The sequence below is a fragment of the Hyperolius riggenbachi genome, chromosome 5, assembly GCF_040937935.1.
Source record: "Hyperolius riggenbachi isolate aHypRig1 chromosome 5, aHypRig1.pri, whole genome shotgun sequence".
In the NCBI taxonomy this organism is placed as follows: Eukaryota; Metazoa; Chordata; class Amphibia; order Anura; family Hyperoliidae; genus Hyperolius; species Hyperolius riggenbachi.
This window is the reverse complement of record NC_090650.1, coordinates 354988810-355007927: the sequence shown is the minus strand read 5'-3', so window position 1 is coordinate 355007927 and position 19118 is coordinate 354988810. Positions and strand designations below refer to the sequence as shown.

General features: G+C 43.2%; 1 protein-coding gene across 3 annotated transcripts in view; it reads right to left on the bottom strand.

Annotated features, from left to right (window-relative positions):
- The window catches only part of TRIM55 (tripartite motif containing 55), a 232639-nt gene that overhangs the window by 74979 nt on the left and 138542 nt on the right, over positions 1-19118 (bottom strand). For all 3 annotated transcript variants that reach the window (XM_068237449.1, XM_068237450.1, XM_068237452.1), the window contains exons 5-6: positions 4468-4701; positions 35-57 (exon numbers count right to left, since the gene is read on the bottom strand). In XM_068237449.1, coding sequence (XP_068093550.1) covers positions 35-57; positions 4468-4701 — 257 coding nt within the window. The remainder of the gene's footprint in view (positions 1-34; positions 58-4467; positions 4702-19118) is intronic.

Here is a 19118-nt window from a genome sequence, read left to right as displayed (position 1 = left end):
TCATCATTAGTCTTATGGCAAAAGCAGTACTCACTTTTGCAGCAAAGTCTTGGAATTCTGTAACAAAGAGTGAACAAAGCGTAGAATGAAAAGTGAATTCAAAGGAATAACTTACATCACATTTCAGCTTTGTTTACACCAATTCTATCACTAACTGCATTTTTCATAGTAATCATTAAAGAGGAACTGTAACCAAGGATTGAACTTCTTCCCAATCAGGAGCTGATGCCCCTTTTCCCATTAGAAATCTTTACCTTTTCTCAAATAGATAATCGGGGGGGGGGGGGGGGAGGGGGATCTCTCCAACGGATCATCAGGGGGGTCTGTATGGCTGATATTGTGGTGAAACCCCTCCCACAATGTGATGTCAGGACCTAGGTTCTGACATAACACTGTGGGAGCCTTGTTGCATTGTGGGAAATAATGGCTTCCAACTGCCAAGCAACCAGTACAGCCCTCTGTGCATATGTATATACTGTATACAAAAAGCAACCTTTTAGCCTATGGCATTGTTAGGGGGCGTGGTTATAAATAATGGCAGTTGACGTTGTCTGTTTTTTTACATATATCTGCCAGTAGAAGATGATGACGTGCAGGCTGATTGTGGATCCAACAACATGAACAAACTACATGGCGAATATCAATCATTTCTTGATCTCTCTTCTATTTTTAAACTTCTCACTTTGCAATGTATTGGTTTATTTTGTTCTTCTTTTTGCTAAAAGTTCTTCTTTAAATTAACCCTAAATAAGATGAAAATTTGACTTATCTATACTGTACACATCTTCTAGCCTTTTTAGCAAATTATTTACAAATTATATTTTTTTAATAGTTATAAATGGTCCTGATTCCCTAATCTATGGTAACATATCTGTTATATCAGTATTTAGGCAAATAAAATTCTGTAACATGTATTGCAAACATGTGCGCTATCAACCCCAATAAAAACTGTCAGAGCAACTAAATATTTAAAGATTTGGGGGTGAGATCTGAACCTAAGGCCTAGTTCACAGTGCTCAGTTGCATTGAGAAAAAAATCTGCCCATACAATTCTATGGGGCTGTTCACTGTACTGCATTGTAAATGAATCACCTTATGCTAACTTGCGTAATTTAGAAAATGACTTATTTAAGATGGATTCAGTTTGTCCGTACCTATTTTTCTATGTGAGGTGTGTCCAAGCTTTAAGACACACCAAAATGTATTCTACAACTCGTCTCGGTTAAAATGATACCGTATGTGCCTCATTTAGTAATAAACTGTTGGTGCACTCTCCACAAATACACTGGACATTTATAAACGTCCAGTGTCATTGAGTGTTTAAAGTCTAATGCAGTTCATGCACATTTTAACCTGCTGGGCGTCCTGATTCTGCGCAGCCGGAGGGCTGCGTATGTTTTTTTATACCTAATTTTTTTTTTTAATCATGTAGCTAGCCTACCTACATGATACCCCCCTCCCTGCCAATTCCCACCCACCCTTCCGATCGCCGCCGGCGCCTATGCCCACCAGGGAATCCCGTTCTGAACGGGATTTCCTTCAGGGCTTTCCCCGTCACCATGGCGACGCACGGAATGACGTCATCAAAGTCATCTACGTCGTGACGTCATAGGGAGTCCCGATCCACCCCTCAGCGCTGCTTGGCACTGATTGTCCAGGCTGCACACGGGGTCTGGGGGGCCCTATTACGCGGCGGGTAGCGGCGGATCGGCGGCGATCGGATAAACACGTGTTTCAAAAAAAAAATTATTCAAATCGGCCCAGCAGGGCCTGAGCGGTGGTCTCCGGCGTCTCTGGATGAGCCTAGCTCGTCCAGAACGCTAGGGAGGTTAACGGGTGAGTTGTGCAACTGACCACTGAGAATCAGGCCTTAAAATGTGTCCTCATTAGTAGGTGGGCTCTACTGGTCTACACAAATGTATCAGTACCTCTTGTTACTCACAATCGGGAGTTTTGAGCTACCGAAGTCCTAATATCAGAAGTTTGATATATAATTGGTTAGTTCAGTATGAAATTACCGAAGTGTGCACATAGACTGTATATGTTTATTACACCAGTTTTGTTGCTAACTTAAAGTAACACTGAAGCAAAAAAAAGTATGATATAATGAATTGTATGTGTAGTACAGATAATTAGTAGAACATTAGTAGCAAAGAAAAGTCTCATATTTTTATTTTCAGTTATATAGCCTTTTGTTTTTATAACATTGCATCATTCTCTAATATTCAGGTGACCTTGCAGCTCTTGGTATGTTGGTCTTGGGGGTGTGAGCTGTGCACTCTGTGTTGAAGGTTTTATGAAAGGAGCCCATCTAGGTGACACAAGGTTCCCGGCAGAGACACACCACTGGTACTTTTATGAAGGTTTTGGCCAGGGTGAGCCGAGTACTTATTTGTGTTATGTGTATAGGTGTGTAGGGAGAGTGCCAGAACCTTCTTGTGACTGGATTTGACTGATTGTGCACTCCAAGGGAATGTAGTGTAGAACAGTTGCTGAGACCAGGATAGCTGAGTGCCAAAAGAGTGTTAACCCACTGTGTTGTTTGTGCAAAAGTGAGTATACCCCTAAGTAAAGAATGTCAAAATTCTGCTGAAAGTTTCAATATTTTGTCTGTTTAAAGCATTTTTTCAGAAATACATTTTTTTTTGCCATATTTGAACGTTTTATACCTTTTACACCAGAAATTTGATGGAAAGGTTCTCATCACTTTAATAATGATGAACACTTGCTTGAAGAATGGAGAACAGCTGGAAAGCATGGCTATTTAAAGGACATCCGAGATGAAAATAAACTGATGAGAAAAACAATTTTTTCTATCCTCAGTCTCCTAAAAATGACTTTGTTTTAGCTATCCCACAGTTTTAATTTACATTTAAATCTAGTTTTTAAGTTTTTACTGTTTCGTTGTCTCTGCTATGAATTATTGGCCCTTTTTATCGCTTTCCTGCTCTCAGAAGCCATTTACTGACAGGAAAGTTTTTTTTATGGCTGTAATGTCACTTATCAGGGAGGGTTATGCTATAGTCTGACCCAGTCCGACCCGTGCAGAAGCTGTCACTTGCCTACCAGATGTTTAACATTTTCAGGCTGAGAAAGAAAAAAAGGAACACAGCCTAGTTATTTGTGTGCTTGGCACAGTATACACACATGTCTATCGCATCATGTCACATCACCTCGGTTGTCCTTTAAAGGGGTTCTTCCGCGAATGAGGAAAAAAAATCAAAATGGTTTATGCATAATCTATTAAAAATCCTTCTAAAATAGTGTGAAAAGTTTTTCAAAAAAATGAATGGTTTCACCAATACAACATGTAATGTATACAGTGACGGCTGACGGGACTGTGAGGCTAATCCATTTGTTAGGGGTGTTTTTTTTGTTACTGTCATTTCACAAGCTGCTCCCTACCTAGTTTTCATTGCTGTAATGCAGGGCTATGATGAAGTGCTGTGGAATGGCAGTTACAGCTGTTAAAATAACGGCTGTGCTGCTCTGTAGTTTCTGCTTGTACTTCCTCACAGAGCTGACCCCCCACCCCCCGCCTCTCCCTGTAGGCAGAGGTCGGGCAGCTCTTCGGAGCAAATCATGTGTTTACCTCATTGCCCGGCAAACAGACTTCAGCGTCTGTGCAGAGGACTTCCTATCCTCTGCACGGCAAGTTAGCTGCCTGAGCTACAGTTCATTGTTACACAGTGAGTCAGCACTCATGCCATCTGTTAATTTAGCTGCAAGGAGAAGCACACTGTGTAACAATGAACTGTAGCTCAGGCAGCTAACTTGCCGTGCAAAGGATAAGAAGTCCTCTGCACAGACGCTGAAGTCTGGTTGCCGGGCAACGAGGTAAACATGTGATTTGCTCCGAAGAGCTGCCCGACCTCTGCCTACAGGGAGAGGCGGGGGGAGGGGGGTCAGCTCTGTGAGGAAGTACAAGCAGAAACTACAGAGCAGCACAGCCGTTATTTTAACAGCTGTAACTGCCATTCCACAGCACTTCATCATAGCCCTGCATTACAGCAATGAAAACTAGGTAGGGAGCAGCTTGTGAAATGACAGTAACAAAAAAAACACCCCTAACAAATGGATTAGCCTCACAGTCCTGTCAGCCGTCACTGTATACATTACATGTTGTATTAGTGAAACCATTCATTTTTTTGAAAAACTTTTCACACTATTTTAGAAGGATTTTTAATAGATTATGCATAAGCCATTTTGATTTTTTTTCCTCATTTGCGGAAGAACCCCTTTAAGGCAGTTTTTTTTCTCTTTTTTTTCATTTTTTACTCTCCATATTCTGACTAAATAAAGTGCATGTTCACTCTTTTATTAATGATAATCTGGTAAGATAAGAACTGAAACGTGAGGTGAGGGTGAAGACTCCTATTTTTCAGCTGCTTTACCTCTTATGCGTTTTTGAGTAATTGGAAACAGATCGAGGTAAACACGTAGTATGTGGTTTTCAAACAAACTCACTTGTAGGAACACCGCCATTTCGGGCTCATCCATGAACTGAATTCCCGATTCCACTAGTTTGGAAACTGTTTCCGTGTGATCCGCATACTTCTTCATTAAAGTCTTCACATGTTCAAGTTTTTCCTCTTGGTCTCTAGTGATAACTTGGGTTAATTCACCTTTTCTCTCTTCAAGTAGTGCGTATAAGAAATCAAACTTCTCACACAGTCGCTCCTTCTGTCTCTTGCAATTTTCCTGGAAGATTAAGAGCTTGATTTAGTGTATGATTAAACATATAGTACTTCCGACTAGTATAAAAATCCATACATAAAAAGGGGTGCCTGGAAACTTGGGTGCCTAGGAAAGCCGATAGTAGAATATTGGTAAATTTACCAATAATCTACTATTAAAGGAGTACTATAGATGGGTAGGGGGAAAAACAGTTGAACTTACCCGGGGCTTCTAATGGTCCCCCACAGACATCCTGTGCCTGTGCAGCCACTCACCGATGCTACGGTCCCCGTTTCCGGTTCACTTCTGGAATGACCAAATTTAAAGTTGGAAAACCACTGTGCCTGCACGGCCGCACCCTCGTTCTTGCTGATGTCACCAGGAGTGTGTTGCGCAGGTCTGTGCCTGCGCAGTACGCTCCTGGTGATGTCAGGGAGTGAGGACACGTCCACGCAGGCACAGTGATTTTCCAACTTTTAAGTCGGAAATGAACCGGAGGTGGGACCAGAGCATCGGTGAGTGGCTGCGTGGGCACAGGACGCCTGCGGGGGACCATTAGAAGCCCCAGGTAAATTCAACTCATTTTCCACCTACCCCCTACAGTAGTCCTTTAAAGTGTAAAGAACGATCATAAAATATCGGTGTTAAATACTGATATTTTACTATAGCTTAACCACCCTGGCGTTCTAATAAGATCGCCAGGGCAACTGAAAGTTGGCTGCATGAAAGCCCACTAGAGGGCGCTCCGGATCCGTAATTCTGATCACCTCCGGCGACCAGAATAAACAAGGAAGGCCGCAATGAGCAGCCTTCCTTGGTTTGATTACCTCGCCGCCATGGCGACGAGCGGAGTGACGTCATGGACGTCAGCCGACGTCCTGACGTCAGCCGCCTCCGATCCAGCCCTTAGCGCTGGCCGGAACTGTTTGTTCCGGCTACGCTGGGCTCGGGCGGCTGGGGGGACCCTCTTTCGCCGCTGCATCGTGTGCTACCTGATCGCCGCTGCAGCGCGGCGATGCGCCGCTGCAGCGGCGATCAGGTAGCACACGCGGCTGGCAAAGTGCTGGCTGCGTGTGCTGCTTTTTATTTCGTTCAAATCGGCCCAGCAGGGCCTGAGCGGCAGCCTCCGGCGGTGTTGGACGAGCTGAGCTCGTCCAGACCGCTCAGGTGGTTAAAGAATACTGAAAGGGGGGTAGGGGGGAAAAGAGTTGAACTTACCCGAGGCTTCTAATGGTCCCCTGCAGACGTCTTGTGCCTGCGCAGCCACTCACCGAAGCTGCGTTTCCCGCCTCTGCTTCATTTCTGGAATTTCCAACTTTAAAGTCGGAAAACCACTGCGCCTGCGTGGCTGTGTTCCTGCTTCAGCTGACGTCACCAGGAGTGTATTGTGCAGGCCCAGTACACTCCTAGTGACGTCAGCGGGAGCGGGGACACGGCCGTGCAGGCACAGTGGTTTTCCAACTTTAAAGTCGGAGAATTGAACTGGAGGCATGGACCAGAGCTAGAGATGGCCCAAACCTCCGATTTTAGGTTCACGAACCACGTTCGCGAACCTCCGCAAACCTTCGCGAACATGCAAACTTTTGCGAACCGCAATAGACTTCAATGGGGAGGCGAACTTTGAAAACTAGAAACATTTATGCTGGCCACAAAAGTGATGGAAAAGATGTTTCAAGGGGTCTAACATCTGAGTTTTTGCATGGATGAGTGGGATAGACGCCAAAAGTCCCGGGGAAAAATCTGGATTTAACGCAAAGCAGCGTTTTAAGGGCATAAGTCACATTGCATGCTAAATTGGAGGTCTAAAGTGCTTTAAAACATCTTGCATGTGTATACATCAATCAGGGAGTGTAATTAGAGTACTGCTTCACACTGACAGACCAAACTCACTGGTGCGCACCATGGCCAGAGTGCAGGCCATGGCGGTTTTCAAGCCCGTATGGTCGCCGGGCTGAGGTAGCTGAATGACAGAACAGTGACTGTCCAGCTGATCGAATTTGGTGTGTCCACAATGAAGCAACGACCTTATTATCCTAGGTGTGCCCTCCCCCCGAGACACTCATATAGTCGTCGGTCATTGCTTCATTGTGATACGCAAGCCCCTTCACCGCGGCAAGGTAACGAAGGGGAATTGGCACATGTACATGCCTTTTGTTTTGTTGTTGCAGCTGCAGTGTACACGCACCAGAAAAATTATTATAGCGGCTGCTGCTAGCAGCGGCCTTAAACATTCAGGAATCCGCCTGGAGTCCTGGTGGACCCTGTTGGTGGTGGCGGAGAAGGCAGTCAAGCGGCCTGCAGGCAGAAATGCTGTGTGGGGACCGACTTAGTCTTGGGGCAGGCAGTCACACGGCGTGCAGGCAGAGATGCTGTGTGTGGGAACTGACTTAGTCTTCGGGCAGGCCTGAACGTGCTTTGCAGACCAGGCATCTGTGGTCAGATGGACCCTTGACCCAACACTGTGTGCCAGAGATGTCACCACTTGCCTTTCAACATCACGGTACAGTTTAGGTATCGCCTTTTTTGAGAAAAAATTGTGGCCTGGTATCTTCCACTGCAGTGTGTGGCTTTGCTTTTGTGTGCTGCGTTTCCTCAGGTGGTCATCCCATTGCAGTTTGTGCATTGTAATCATGTGCCTTCGTAAGGTAGTTGTCCCTACGCGTGTCTTGGTCTTTCCATGGCTCAATTTTCGGTGCCAGATAGGATAGATGGCATTGCTCTCATCTGAGGCAGACACACAAAAAAATTTCCACACCGCTGAGCCCTGGGGTGATGGCACTTTGGTGGTGGCGGCCGACTGAGTGTTAAGTGGGGTGCCAGAATCAGAGCAGGAGGAGGAAGATAAGTCACGCTTCCGTGCGGAAGCTGAGAAAGATGAGGTGTTCTGTGTTAAATAGTCAACTACGTCCTGACAATATTGGGGGTTGATGGCAGAAGTGTTCTTCTGAACACTGTACTTTGATCGAGGGCCGCACGAAATCACGACAGAGTGACCTCGAACAGACCTGCCAGGTGGCCTGCCTCTGGCTCTGCCTTTTGTTTTGTCCATATTGGGGGGGATGAAGTGAAAGGTATGCACTGACTTGACTAATACAATGTACGGTTACACAGGTGCAGTGAACAGGTATGCAGTGACTGCTGGTACAACAATGTGCAGTTACACAGGTGAAGTGAACAGGTTGCAGTGACTGGTATTACAAATGTGCAGCTGCCTGTCACACACACACACAGGTACCCTGAACAGGTGCAATGACTGGTGGTATTAACAATGCGTGCGCTCACGTAGGTATAGGTAGGTAGGTGCACTGAACAGTGAACAGGTGCAGCTGCCTGTCACACACACAGGTAGTCACTGAATGTGTTGGGCCTGGCAGTGGCACAGTAGGAATTAAGGTGCTAAAGGCCAGCTGCGACTGACTGACAGGGCTGTATGCAATGCAAGTGGGCCACAAAAAGAAAAAAAAAAGATCACAAGAACAAGATTAGCTCTCAAAAGAGCTGTTGAGGGGTGTTTTTTTTCAGCAATAAGAATCAGCAAGGAGCAAGCTAACAAGCCTACAAGAGCCTAACTAAAGCTTTCCCTATAGCTCTCTCTGCAGCAGCAGCTCTCCCTTCTCTAATCTATGCAGGCACACGAGTGAGTCCAATGCCTGACGCTGCCTACCTTTTATATGGGGGGGGAGGGGGGGCCTCCAGGAGGGAGTGTAGCCTAATTGCTACAATGTGCCTGCTGACTGTGATGTAGAGGGTCAAAGTTGACCCTAATGATGCACTATGGGGGCGAATCAAACTTCCGGAAAAGTTTGCGGTTCTTTGCGATCGCGAACCACGGAAGTTCGCCGGTTCCCAGTTCGCGCCATCTCTAACCTTAGCATCGGTGAGTGGCTGAGCGGGCACAGGACGTCTGCGGGGGACCATTAGACCACTGCTAGCAGGCGCTCAAATTTCCTGCTTCCGTGAATATTAAAAGAAAGGGAAAAAAAGATTGGATTAAAACAGGTTGTATTGCATTAATATTTCTGGAAAGTTGCTTCTTGTTTCACTTTTACCAAAGAATGTGAGTTCTCTTACTTGATTTTTTTGTGGCACAGTGAAGTGGCTAAAAGCCCTCATGTGAGCATATTGCTGAGACATCTAGAAATAACTCACAACATGAACGCAATAATAAAAGCAGACATGCTTCCAACCTCATGCTTCCAACCTCCCACTATGCGGATGCATGTTTGTGTTACCCAGAAGAGCTAAACAGGTTCCAGATTAATTTATTTTTCTAGCGCAGGTTTCAAAAAGAAAGACAACACATTATTGGTGGTGAACTCCTCCCCATTTTTGTGTATTATAAATTAATATTCTGAACTTGGTGTGCTGCATCAATTTACTCAACCTATTCTGTGTAGTCACACGCACCCATGCCCAAAGCTATCTCTGGGGCCACATTGAAACGTGTGATTGGAGGACAATCAGCATGGTCTTTGCCCAAGCCACCCCTGCAATCGCTGTCATTGCATTGATATACTGAGTGCAGACTTCATAGTCATTTAAGTTAAAAAGTTTGCACAGTACGAAGAGGTAAAGCCTGCCGGGGTCTCTGCTGAGGTCTGATCTAATACCGAGGGGTAGAAGGTGGCAACTAAATGATCAGAATTAGGCAGATATTAATTACCGTATTTAACAACATCATATGCCTTGTTTAACCATTTCAGCCCGCGGGTATTTTTCACCTTATGCATTAGAGCAATTTTCACCTCCCATTCATTCGCCAATAACTTTATCACTAATTATCACAATAAATTGATCTATATCTTGTTGAATTGTTTTATTTTAAATGCATTTTCACAGGAATATTAAGAAAAGAATGGAAAAAGTTCATTATTTCTCAGTTTTCGGCCATTATAGCTTTAAAATAATACATGCTACCATAATTAAAACCTATGTATTTTATTTGTCCATTTGTCCCGGTTATTACACCATTTAAATTATGTCCTTATCACAATATATGGCAACAATATTTTATTTGTAAATAAAGGTGCATTTTTTCAGTTTTGCGTCCATCACTATTTACAAGCTTATAATTTAAAAAATGTTTGTAATATACCATCTTCACATGCATATTAAAAAGTTTAGACCCTTAGGTAACTATTTATGTTTTGTTTTTGTTTTGTTTTTATTTTAAATTGTTTTTTAATTAAACATTGCATTGGGTAATTTTTGGTGTGAGAGGTAAACAGTTAATTTTAAATGTAATAATGTGTGTTTATTTCATTGAAAAAATGTATGTAGATGTAGTTTTACTATTACTATATATTACTACAGTCAAAACATTTTTTTTAGTCCTGGAAGCGAACGCTCTCGCTTCCAGGAAGCACAAGGAGGACGGGAAACTTGCTTTTTTATAAGAAAGACGGCGGTTTCTGATAAGAAGCTGTCAGTCTTTCTACCGGGGACTTAGATGAATTAATGGGAACTATGTTTCCATTGATTGATCTCCGCGCTAACGGGGGACAACACGTGCACGCGCGATCGCATAAAAGCGTGCAGCAGTGCTACAGCAGCCGCCTGGACGTGACAATCAAGTCCAGGCGGCATAAATGGTTAAAGCTACACATCAAGATAGATTAGTGTGAAACAAAGCTAAAATATTTTAAACAATTCGATGTGAACGATGGTAGAAGACTGCAACTAAAACACCAAACAATTGTTAACCAACAGGATTATAAAATGACGCGGGAAGTGGGCGCCATAGATTTCTATGGACACACTGTTCATAGCGCTGTACACACTGCTGATGATGAATAATTATCTGCCAAATTGATCTATCATATCAGTCATTCAAAATACCAAAGCACCATTGTGGATTGTTGGTTTGTCATTCCCTTAAGCCGTCGATTGTGTTTTGGATTTTTAAGCGAGATCTGAATGATGAGTCATTAATTTCTAACCATAGGAGGAACTCTTATCCTTTTATAGACTTATTTCTTGAAACAACAGCATTTATGCATATAACCTATTCATTTGTTATTGGTGCCTGAGAAAATGATGTAGGGTACATTCTTCCAATTTACAAGATTGGGCAGAGAGGCAAAAAAACACGTTGCCTAGAGCACCAAAATAGACAGAAAGAGCTATGTTCATTGCTATTGATTTATATCGTTTCAATATCTCCATCTTTTGTTTAGACTAAATAATTTTAAGGGTATTCTTTATTTTTTAAAGCTCTTACTGAACTGTAGTTGTCCAATTGCCAGAAAAGTGTGCAGTGATTAGCCCATTCAGGTTCCGTCGTTTTCACGTGAGAAATGTTCACCTCCCATTCATTAGCCTATAACTTTATCACTACTTATCACAATGCACTGATCTATATCTTGTTTTTTCCGCCACCAATTAGGCTTTCTTTGGGGGGTACATTTTGCTAAGAGCCACTTTACTGTAAATGCATTTTAACAGGAAGAATAAGAAAAAAATGGAAAAATTCATTATTTCTCAGTTTTCAGCCATTATAGTTTTAAAATAATACATGCCTCCATAATTAAAACTCGCGTATTGTATTTGTCCATATGTCCCGGTTATTACACCATTAAAATTATGTCCCTATCACAATGTATGGCGACAATATTTTATTTGGAAATAAAGGTGCATTTTTTCCATTTTGCATCTATCACTATTTACAAGTTTAAAATAAAAAAAATATAAAAATATTTCATCTTTACATTGATATTTAAAAAGTTTAGACCCTTAGGTAAATATTTACATGTTTTTTTGTTTTTTTTTATTGTAATGGTTTTTTTTTTTAATACTAAACATTTTATTTGGGTACTTTTGGGAGGGTGGGAGGTAAACAATAGATTTATAATGTAAATGTGTGTTAATTCTTTCTTTTTTTTTTTTCAGGTGTAGTATTACTTTTTGGCCACAAGATGGCGGCCATGACTTTGTTTACATGACGTCACTCTAAGCGTAGCACGCGCTTAGAGTGACGCATCGGGAAGGAGACGGCCAGAAAAAGCACAGCTTCCGAGAGAAGCTGTCGCTTTTTCAGCGGGGGAGAGGAATCAGTGATCGGGCTCCATAGCCCGATACATTGATTCCTTGGCTACTGAATCCGCGGCCGGGAGTGCGCGTGCACGCGCACGATCGGCCGCGGGAGCGCGCGGTAGCGCGCATGGTTCCTGGACGTAGAAACTACGTCCAGGAACCAAAATAGGTTAAGGAGGCTGGCTGGCACCTTTGTATAGATACTTACCTGGGAGTGCTTATGTAAAAGAATAAAGGAAATAATGAGAGTCCCCCATGAGGAGATGAAATAATCCAAAACTTGTCAGATCTGTCAGATATTTACTACCTTCTGTAAGTGACAACAACATAGGAGAAAAGTAATGATTACCCCCCCTTACCTCCCCCACTTTCCTATAGTTACAGCAAAACATTTTATATTAAAAAAAAAGGAATATTGACAAAATACATAAATAGTTACCTTGGGGACTCTTTTAAATATGTACATCATGAGGGTATATAACTGTCATTTTTGATAAGGGCTTGTATTTAGTGATGGATGCAAAACTGAATAAAATACACAAAATGTATTTCCAAATAAAATATTATAGTAATTTGTACTAGGGACATCTTTTGAACATTGTAAAAACTGGGAAACATGGGCAAATAAAATGTGTGGCTTTTATCTGCAGTAGCACATTTTATTTTAAAATTATAATGACTGAAAACTGAGAAATCAATTTTTTCTAACTATTCCCATTAAAATGTATTTAAAATAAAATAAATCATAGCAGAACATACCACCCAAAGAAAGCCTAATTGGTGGCAAAACAAGATATAGATCATTTTGTTGTGATAAGTAGTGATAAAGTTATTGGTAAATGAACGGAAAGAGTGCTGAAATGTGAAAATTGCTCTGGTCCATAAGGGGAAAAACCGCTCAGTGGGGAAGTGGTTAACTTCTTAACTTAACTAAAGTGGAAGCGTGAGTTATTAACTCTTACAGTAACTTGTAAATGTATTTTCCAGATTAGTCTTATGCTAGGTTTAATGTTTTAGAGCAGGGATGTAATTTAATATATATACACCTTAAAGAGACTCTGAAGCGAGAATAAATCTCGCTTCAGAGCTCAGTTAGCAGGGGCACGTGTGCTATACCGCCGCAATAGCGCCGCTAAACGGGGGTCCCTTGACCCCCAAACCCCCAACTGCGACACTTGGTCGTAGACTTGGTCGCTCCTGGAGGGAGGGCTAACGGCTGCAGCCCTGCCTCCAGTCGCGTCTGTCAGCGGCGCATCGCCGCCTCTCCCCCGCCCCTCTCAGTGAAGGAAGACTGAGAGGGGCGGGGGAGAGGCGGAGATACGCGCTGACAGACACGCGTGGGGCAGGGCTGCCGCGGTTAGCCCTGCCCCAACCAGGAAGCGCTCCCCCGCATTACGGAGGGAATTTGGGGGATCAGGGACCCCCGTTAAGCCGCGGGATAGCCACGGTTTAGCAGGGGCACACGTGCCCCTGCTATCTATGAGGTCTGAAGCGAGATTTATTCTCGCTTCAGACTCTCTTTAATCACCACCATGATAAATTACTGTACAAGAGGTTATCATGAAACATTTATTGCATTCTACTCTATGTCACTACAGTGCCTCTTTAACATAACTATCACACATTTTTTTTACATGATCTGATCTGCTGAATAAAATTGGCGTTAGTCACTTTTAAATAATTATTCATGCTTAGCACGTCATCATCTCATTACTACTTGCATTACGATCTGCATATTTTGGAGCTCAGTAGGATTAAAAGTCACAACTGCTTTCTATCATGATCTGTTTTTACTGTGAGTAGAAAGGTGATTTTGATCTTTTTTCTCTCTATTTTTCTGCATTTAAATTGTGACTCTGACCCCCATCTAAAACCAATAAACCTTCACATTTAAATCCAATAAACGTTTACGTAGGTTTTATTACATTAGATAATGCCGTCTCTAAAAAATTGCCTCCCACAATAAGATGTGACCAAGTCACTAACACTTTTCATTCTTAACCATGTGGCACACGGAGGAATAAAACAAGGTGTGAGCAGAAGATGATTGGTCGCAAGGCCCAATGCAATTAGTCTGTTCTTTCCAAAGGACATCACAGCTGTAATCAGTCACCTCTGGTGTCATTTAAAATATTGCATCTGCAAACATTATGAGGCTGCATTTTTAAGTGGGCGCTAGTATGACCTATTTAAGCCCGCAGTAAAATAATAACTTACACTTAAAAGAAAACAATTACCTGCTGTTTACAGGGAGTGGGCCATACTTAATATAAAAGATAGTCATTGTGTGTGTGTGTGTGTGTGGGGGGGGGGGGCCTGAATCGATAAAGTACCTATTTTTGATTACTTCTCACATTCAGTGCTCTTAATAAGCATTAAGCTATGGTGAAAGAGATTGAGATACTGTTCTCGGATATGCCAAGTATGCATTGAAAGTTGCCATGCCAGTGAAAATAATGCCTGGTGTCCCAGAATGCTCTGGGTGGAGCATAGCTAGACATCCTAGGCTAAGCACCACTGGGAGGGTGGGACTACATACCAATATGCAGCAATTCATAGATATAGGAAGTGTTTCTGGTGTTGAAACCAGGAAAATTACTGTAAGTGGATATCCTGAATAATTTACTGTATTCTACTATACGTCACTACAGTGCCTCTTTAAAGCAAAGGTTTGCAATGCACTTTTCTTGATACTTACCTCAGGAGGGGAAAGCCTCTAGATCCGAAAGAGGCTTCCCCAGTCTCCCTCCGCAGCCCCGTTCCAGAGCTGGGAACCCCGAAGTGTGTGCACTACCACCGCCCGGTCCATGTTACTGCACAGGCATAGACGGCTCACTCTTGTAGTACAGACCCAATCAGGCCAGGCGATTTCTAAAGAAACCAAGCAGGATGGAGCTAGTGTGCATGCACAAGGCGCCGACAAGCATCAACAAGCAGACCTTCGATGGTCTCATTGCTGGAAAAGGGCTGAAGAGGAGGACAAGGGAAGCCTCATTATGATCCAGAGGTTTCCGCTTCACAAGGTAAGTATCCTCCAGGGGCACTTTTTTCACTTCAAGGTCGCTTTACATTAAATACAGAACAAAACAGTTTGCTTCTTCCACTGATTGAGCCACTACCTGAGCCATTCTGTGCAGTGCACTTACAAGATTCTACATTTCCAGCCCAAGCCTTTTACACAGAAGGTAGTCAATGCACTTGTGCATCACCGGGTGCTTGCCATTGCTCCACACAAGGAGTGGAGTGGCATCTATCACACGGGGCCACATCTGAGCACAGCCATGGCCGCATTCAGACCTGATGTGATGCGGCATCTTGATGCCGGGTACCCACTCTTCCCCCTGTGGTGTAGCATAGTGGGAGCACTTGAGACTCCGTCTGTACTGGTCACCTCTTGTCAGGGGTGCAGCTAAGGTTTTGGTGGCCCCAAGCAGTCCATAACTTGAGGCCCCCATCCGCCAAAACATGATGTGGGTGGAGTCAAATACTAGCAGTTTCTAGGCTAAATTGCACCCAGGGCGAGGGCGTAAAATGCGCCCCCAACGTGGAGACCGGTATAGGTGCCCGCAGTATAGGTAGCCAGCTATAGGTCCCCCCCAGTATAGGTAGCCCATATAGTTGCCCCCAGTATAGGTAAGATAGGTAGGTGCCCCCATATAGGTTAGATAGGTTGGTGCCCCCATATAGGTTAGATAGGTAGGTGCCTCCAATATAGGTAGCCAATATATTTGCCCCAGTATAGGTTAGATAGGCATATGCCCTCAGTATAGGTTAGATAGGTATATGCCTCCAGTATAGATTAGATTGGTATATGCCCCCAGTATAGGTTAGATAGGTATATGCCCCCAGTATAGGTTAGATAGTTATATGTCCCCCAGTATAGGTTAGATAGGTATATGTCCCCCAGTATAGGTTAGATAGGAATATGTCCCCAGGATATAGGTATATGCCCTCAGTATAGATTAGATTGGTATATGCCCCCAGTATAGGTTAGATAGGTATATGCCCTCAGTATAGGTTAGATAGGTAGATGCCCCCCCCCCCCCCCCCCCATAGCCAGGAGGGTGTGCGCAGCGGCAGGGAGAGAGAAGTTTTTTACATACCTGCCTTCATCCTGCACGCAGCTTCTATCTTCAGCCTCTCCCGGCGCGCGTCGCATCGGTAAGAGCTCCCCCTGTGATGACATACTGTTACGTCATCACAGGGGGCGCTGTTACCATAGCGACAGACGCCGGGACAGGAAGTAGATAGAAGCTGTCAGGATCGAGGAAGGTAAGTTGAAACTTCTCTCTCCCTGCCGCTCCGCCTGGTGCCCACACGCCCGCCGTCCGCCCGCCGCCAGCAGCAGAGCGAGGTCCCCCACAGTGTGAGGCCCCAAGCAGGGGCTTGGCTTGCTTGTATGCTGGCGGCGCCCCTGCCTCTTGTTGAAGCTTAGAGAATCCCACAGGCAAAGTAGCTCCCAGGTCACATAGCAGTAGTAAGTTGGGGTCTTGGAGACTAACTGGCAACAGTGCTTTACCAGATTCTGCTCATGCACTGCAGCAGGCAAAGGCAGTGCACGAGCGACTACATAAGGAAGAGCACGCTGACCCAAAAGTAGTTCCGGTGACCAGAACCATCTTGAATAAATGATAAAAAAAAGAAACTTTGCATTAAAAGAATAATAAAGTACTCCAGAGTGGCTGTTTAACAGCAAAAATGAACTACATTCAATAAACTAAAAGGTGAATATTTTATTTTGAAAAAGTTATTTGACTTAAAGTGAACCTCCGGACTAAAAATCTAATCATCAGAACTGAAAAGGCTTGGTGTTTCTTTAACAGTTTCACAGCATAAGAACTTTGTTTTTCTTACCAAAGCATCATTTTTAGCTGCATTTTTAGCTAAGCTCCACCCATCAAAGAAAACTGCCCGGGCTTTTTTCCCCTAATGCTGTGCAAAGCATGATGGGATTTCCTATGTTGTTGTTTTCGTTGCCTAGCAACTGGGAGGGGTGATCAGCAAACAGGACAGTTGGAACTGTGTCTCATGCTCCCTGTCACCTCCTTTCAACCAAAAAAATGGCTGCCATCATGAAATCAAACATTTGTCTGTTCTTTTAAAACAGTGTGGGTAAGAGATTATATTTAGTAGCAAATATATCGGCGCCAAGGGACAATGGAACCGCTGCTGAGAAGAACAATGTCCAAAAGTTCAGAAGTCAGGCATACATCAAAGGTCAGCGCAGGTTTAGAAAGTCATTATATGTAGGGAATGGTAGATTCTTCACCACAATATATCAAATGCTCAGAGGTAGGTATCCACCAAATATCAAAACTAGAAAAGGCTTACCAGCTCCCAACAACCCACATTATAAGGTTGTAAAATGGCTCAGGTCACAGATAACGTCCAGGGAACATCAGACGTCGTGAAGATCCAGTGGACATCCGTATGGAGGTAAAGTTTCAGGAATTCACATAGGAAAACAAAAACGGCAATATCTAAGCGTAACCCGTTTATGTAGATAAAATTTCTTTAAAAGGCAGTAGATATAAAACAATAACTCACATATGGGGCCCATTAACAGGGAACCCCGGAAGATTAGCGTGCATGTAATGGTCAATCGTAGATCAATAGACAATGGTGCCGCCTGTTACCTTCCCGAACGGTTTCGCAGTCTTGCGTCATCAGGGGAGAAAAAGCGAACAGGCGGCTAGGCACCAAATTTATAGCTTTTAGTCTGGGAAAAGAGGGTGGGGTGAAAGAAAACTTCCTCAGAAAGGCATCACTAATCAAAGTAGGAAAGAGTCACCCAAATGTGTAATTAAAGTGAAAAACAGAACAATATGTAAATAGCATATTAATAGCAAAGAATGGTGTAAAAAAATATAATGATATCATTGGTAAAATAGTGCAATGGTCAAGGGCTCAGACTACGACACAGGAGACCCGGGTTTAACTCCCGGCTCCTCCAGCCCAAAAAACCACACCCATCAAGCAAGGGACTCTCGAAGACAAGGGGAGAGTCACATGGGGCACAAAAAAAACCCCCAATTTTAAGGGGGGGGGGGGGGGAATAATTAAAGTAAAAGCACAAAAAGCGCTAAGTGCTAACTAATATTATTTTATATAAAAAATATAGACATTCTAAACCTCATAAACAAAAGTGTGCATGAGGTATAGATGTGACTAGAGCTACGCACGTCACAAAGGGTGAAAAGTGCAAATTCAATAAAATGCGACTTAAACATCGCAAAGGAAAAACAAGTGTTTCTATCTGGATAGCTCTAGGGAGCAAGCTAGTGACAACAGGGCAAGTAGGATGAAGTAAAGAGTACATGTGATAATGAGAATGGTGTAAAGTAACCCACATATTAAATAGCCAGGGTGACTCGGGAGATTAAAATTATGTATATAATAAATTTAGCATAAAAATCTGTACGTAGCGATGATTCGACCAGTACATGAGCACCATTACAGATAATAACAATAGATACATAAATAAAGAATAAAAAATAAAAAGTTGCTAAGAATCATTAATAAAACAATTAACATCTAATTCAATATTCAACCCTGCAGGGCATGATGTGCGAAGTTTAAAAATCCATTCTGTTTCAAGTCTGGAGACCTCCCTCTCTAGGTTTTGACCTCTCCAAGTAATCCGAATACCGTCAATGACGCAGTATTTCAAAAGTGCAGGATTTCTATCGTGTTGTCCTGCAAAGTGTTTGGAGACGGAATGTCCCCCAAAACCTTTACCAATCAGATATATATGTTCCCCTAGTCTTTCTTTAAAAGGTCTGGTAGTTCTACCAACATATTTTAACCCGCAAGGGCATTCCAGTAAGTAAACTACAAAGGTGCTATCGCAAGTAAAAAGACGATTGATCTGAAATGTAGGGGAATAGGGGTCCCCACCTGAAAAGGAGGACATTTTTCTTGGCATATATTTGCATGCTTTACATCCCTTACATTTCCCACACCTGTAAAAACCTTTTAATGGTACTATACCAGAGGCTGTCCTAGAAGGTGGGTCAATATAGCTATGTACAAGTCGGTCCCGCAGGTTTGGAGCTCTCCGAAAGATGACCCCAGGATTGTCCGCAAGCATAGGACCAATCACTGGGTCACCTCTCAGGAGATGCCAATGCCTGGAGAGAAGCTTTTTAATTTCTTTATGCTGTATATTATACTGAGTGAGAAAGTGAAACCCTACACTCCTGGTAGGATCTGATGGTCGAACTTTACGCAAGAAAGACCGGTCAGTTTGACCAATCTGGTCTCTGACGGTCTCCAATGCATTCTTCTTACACCCTTTGGCCTCAAATCTAGAAATCAACAAATCACTCTGAATAACATAATCAGATGGTGAAGAACAGTTTCTATGTATTCTAGTAAACTGGCCTCTAGGTACCCCCTTCAACCATGGA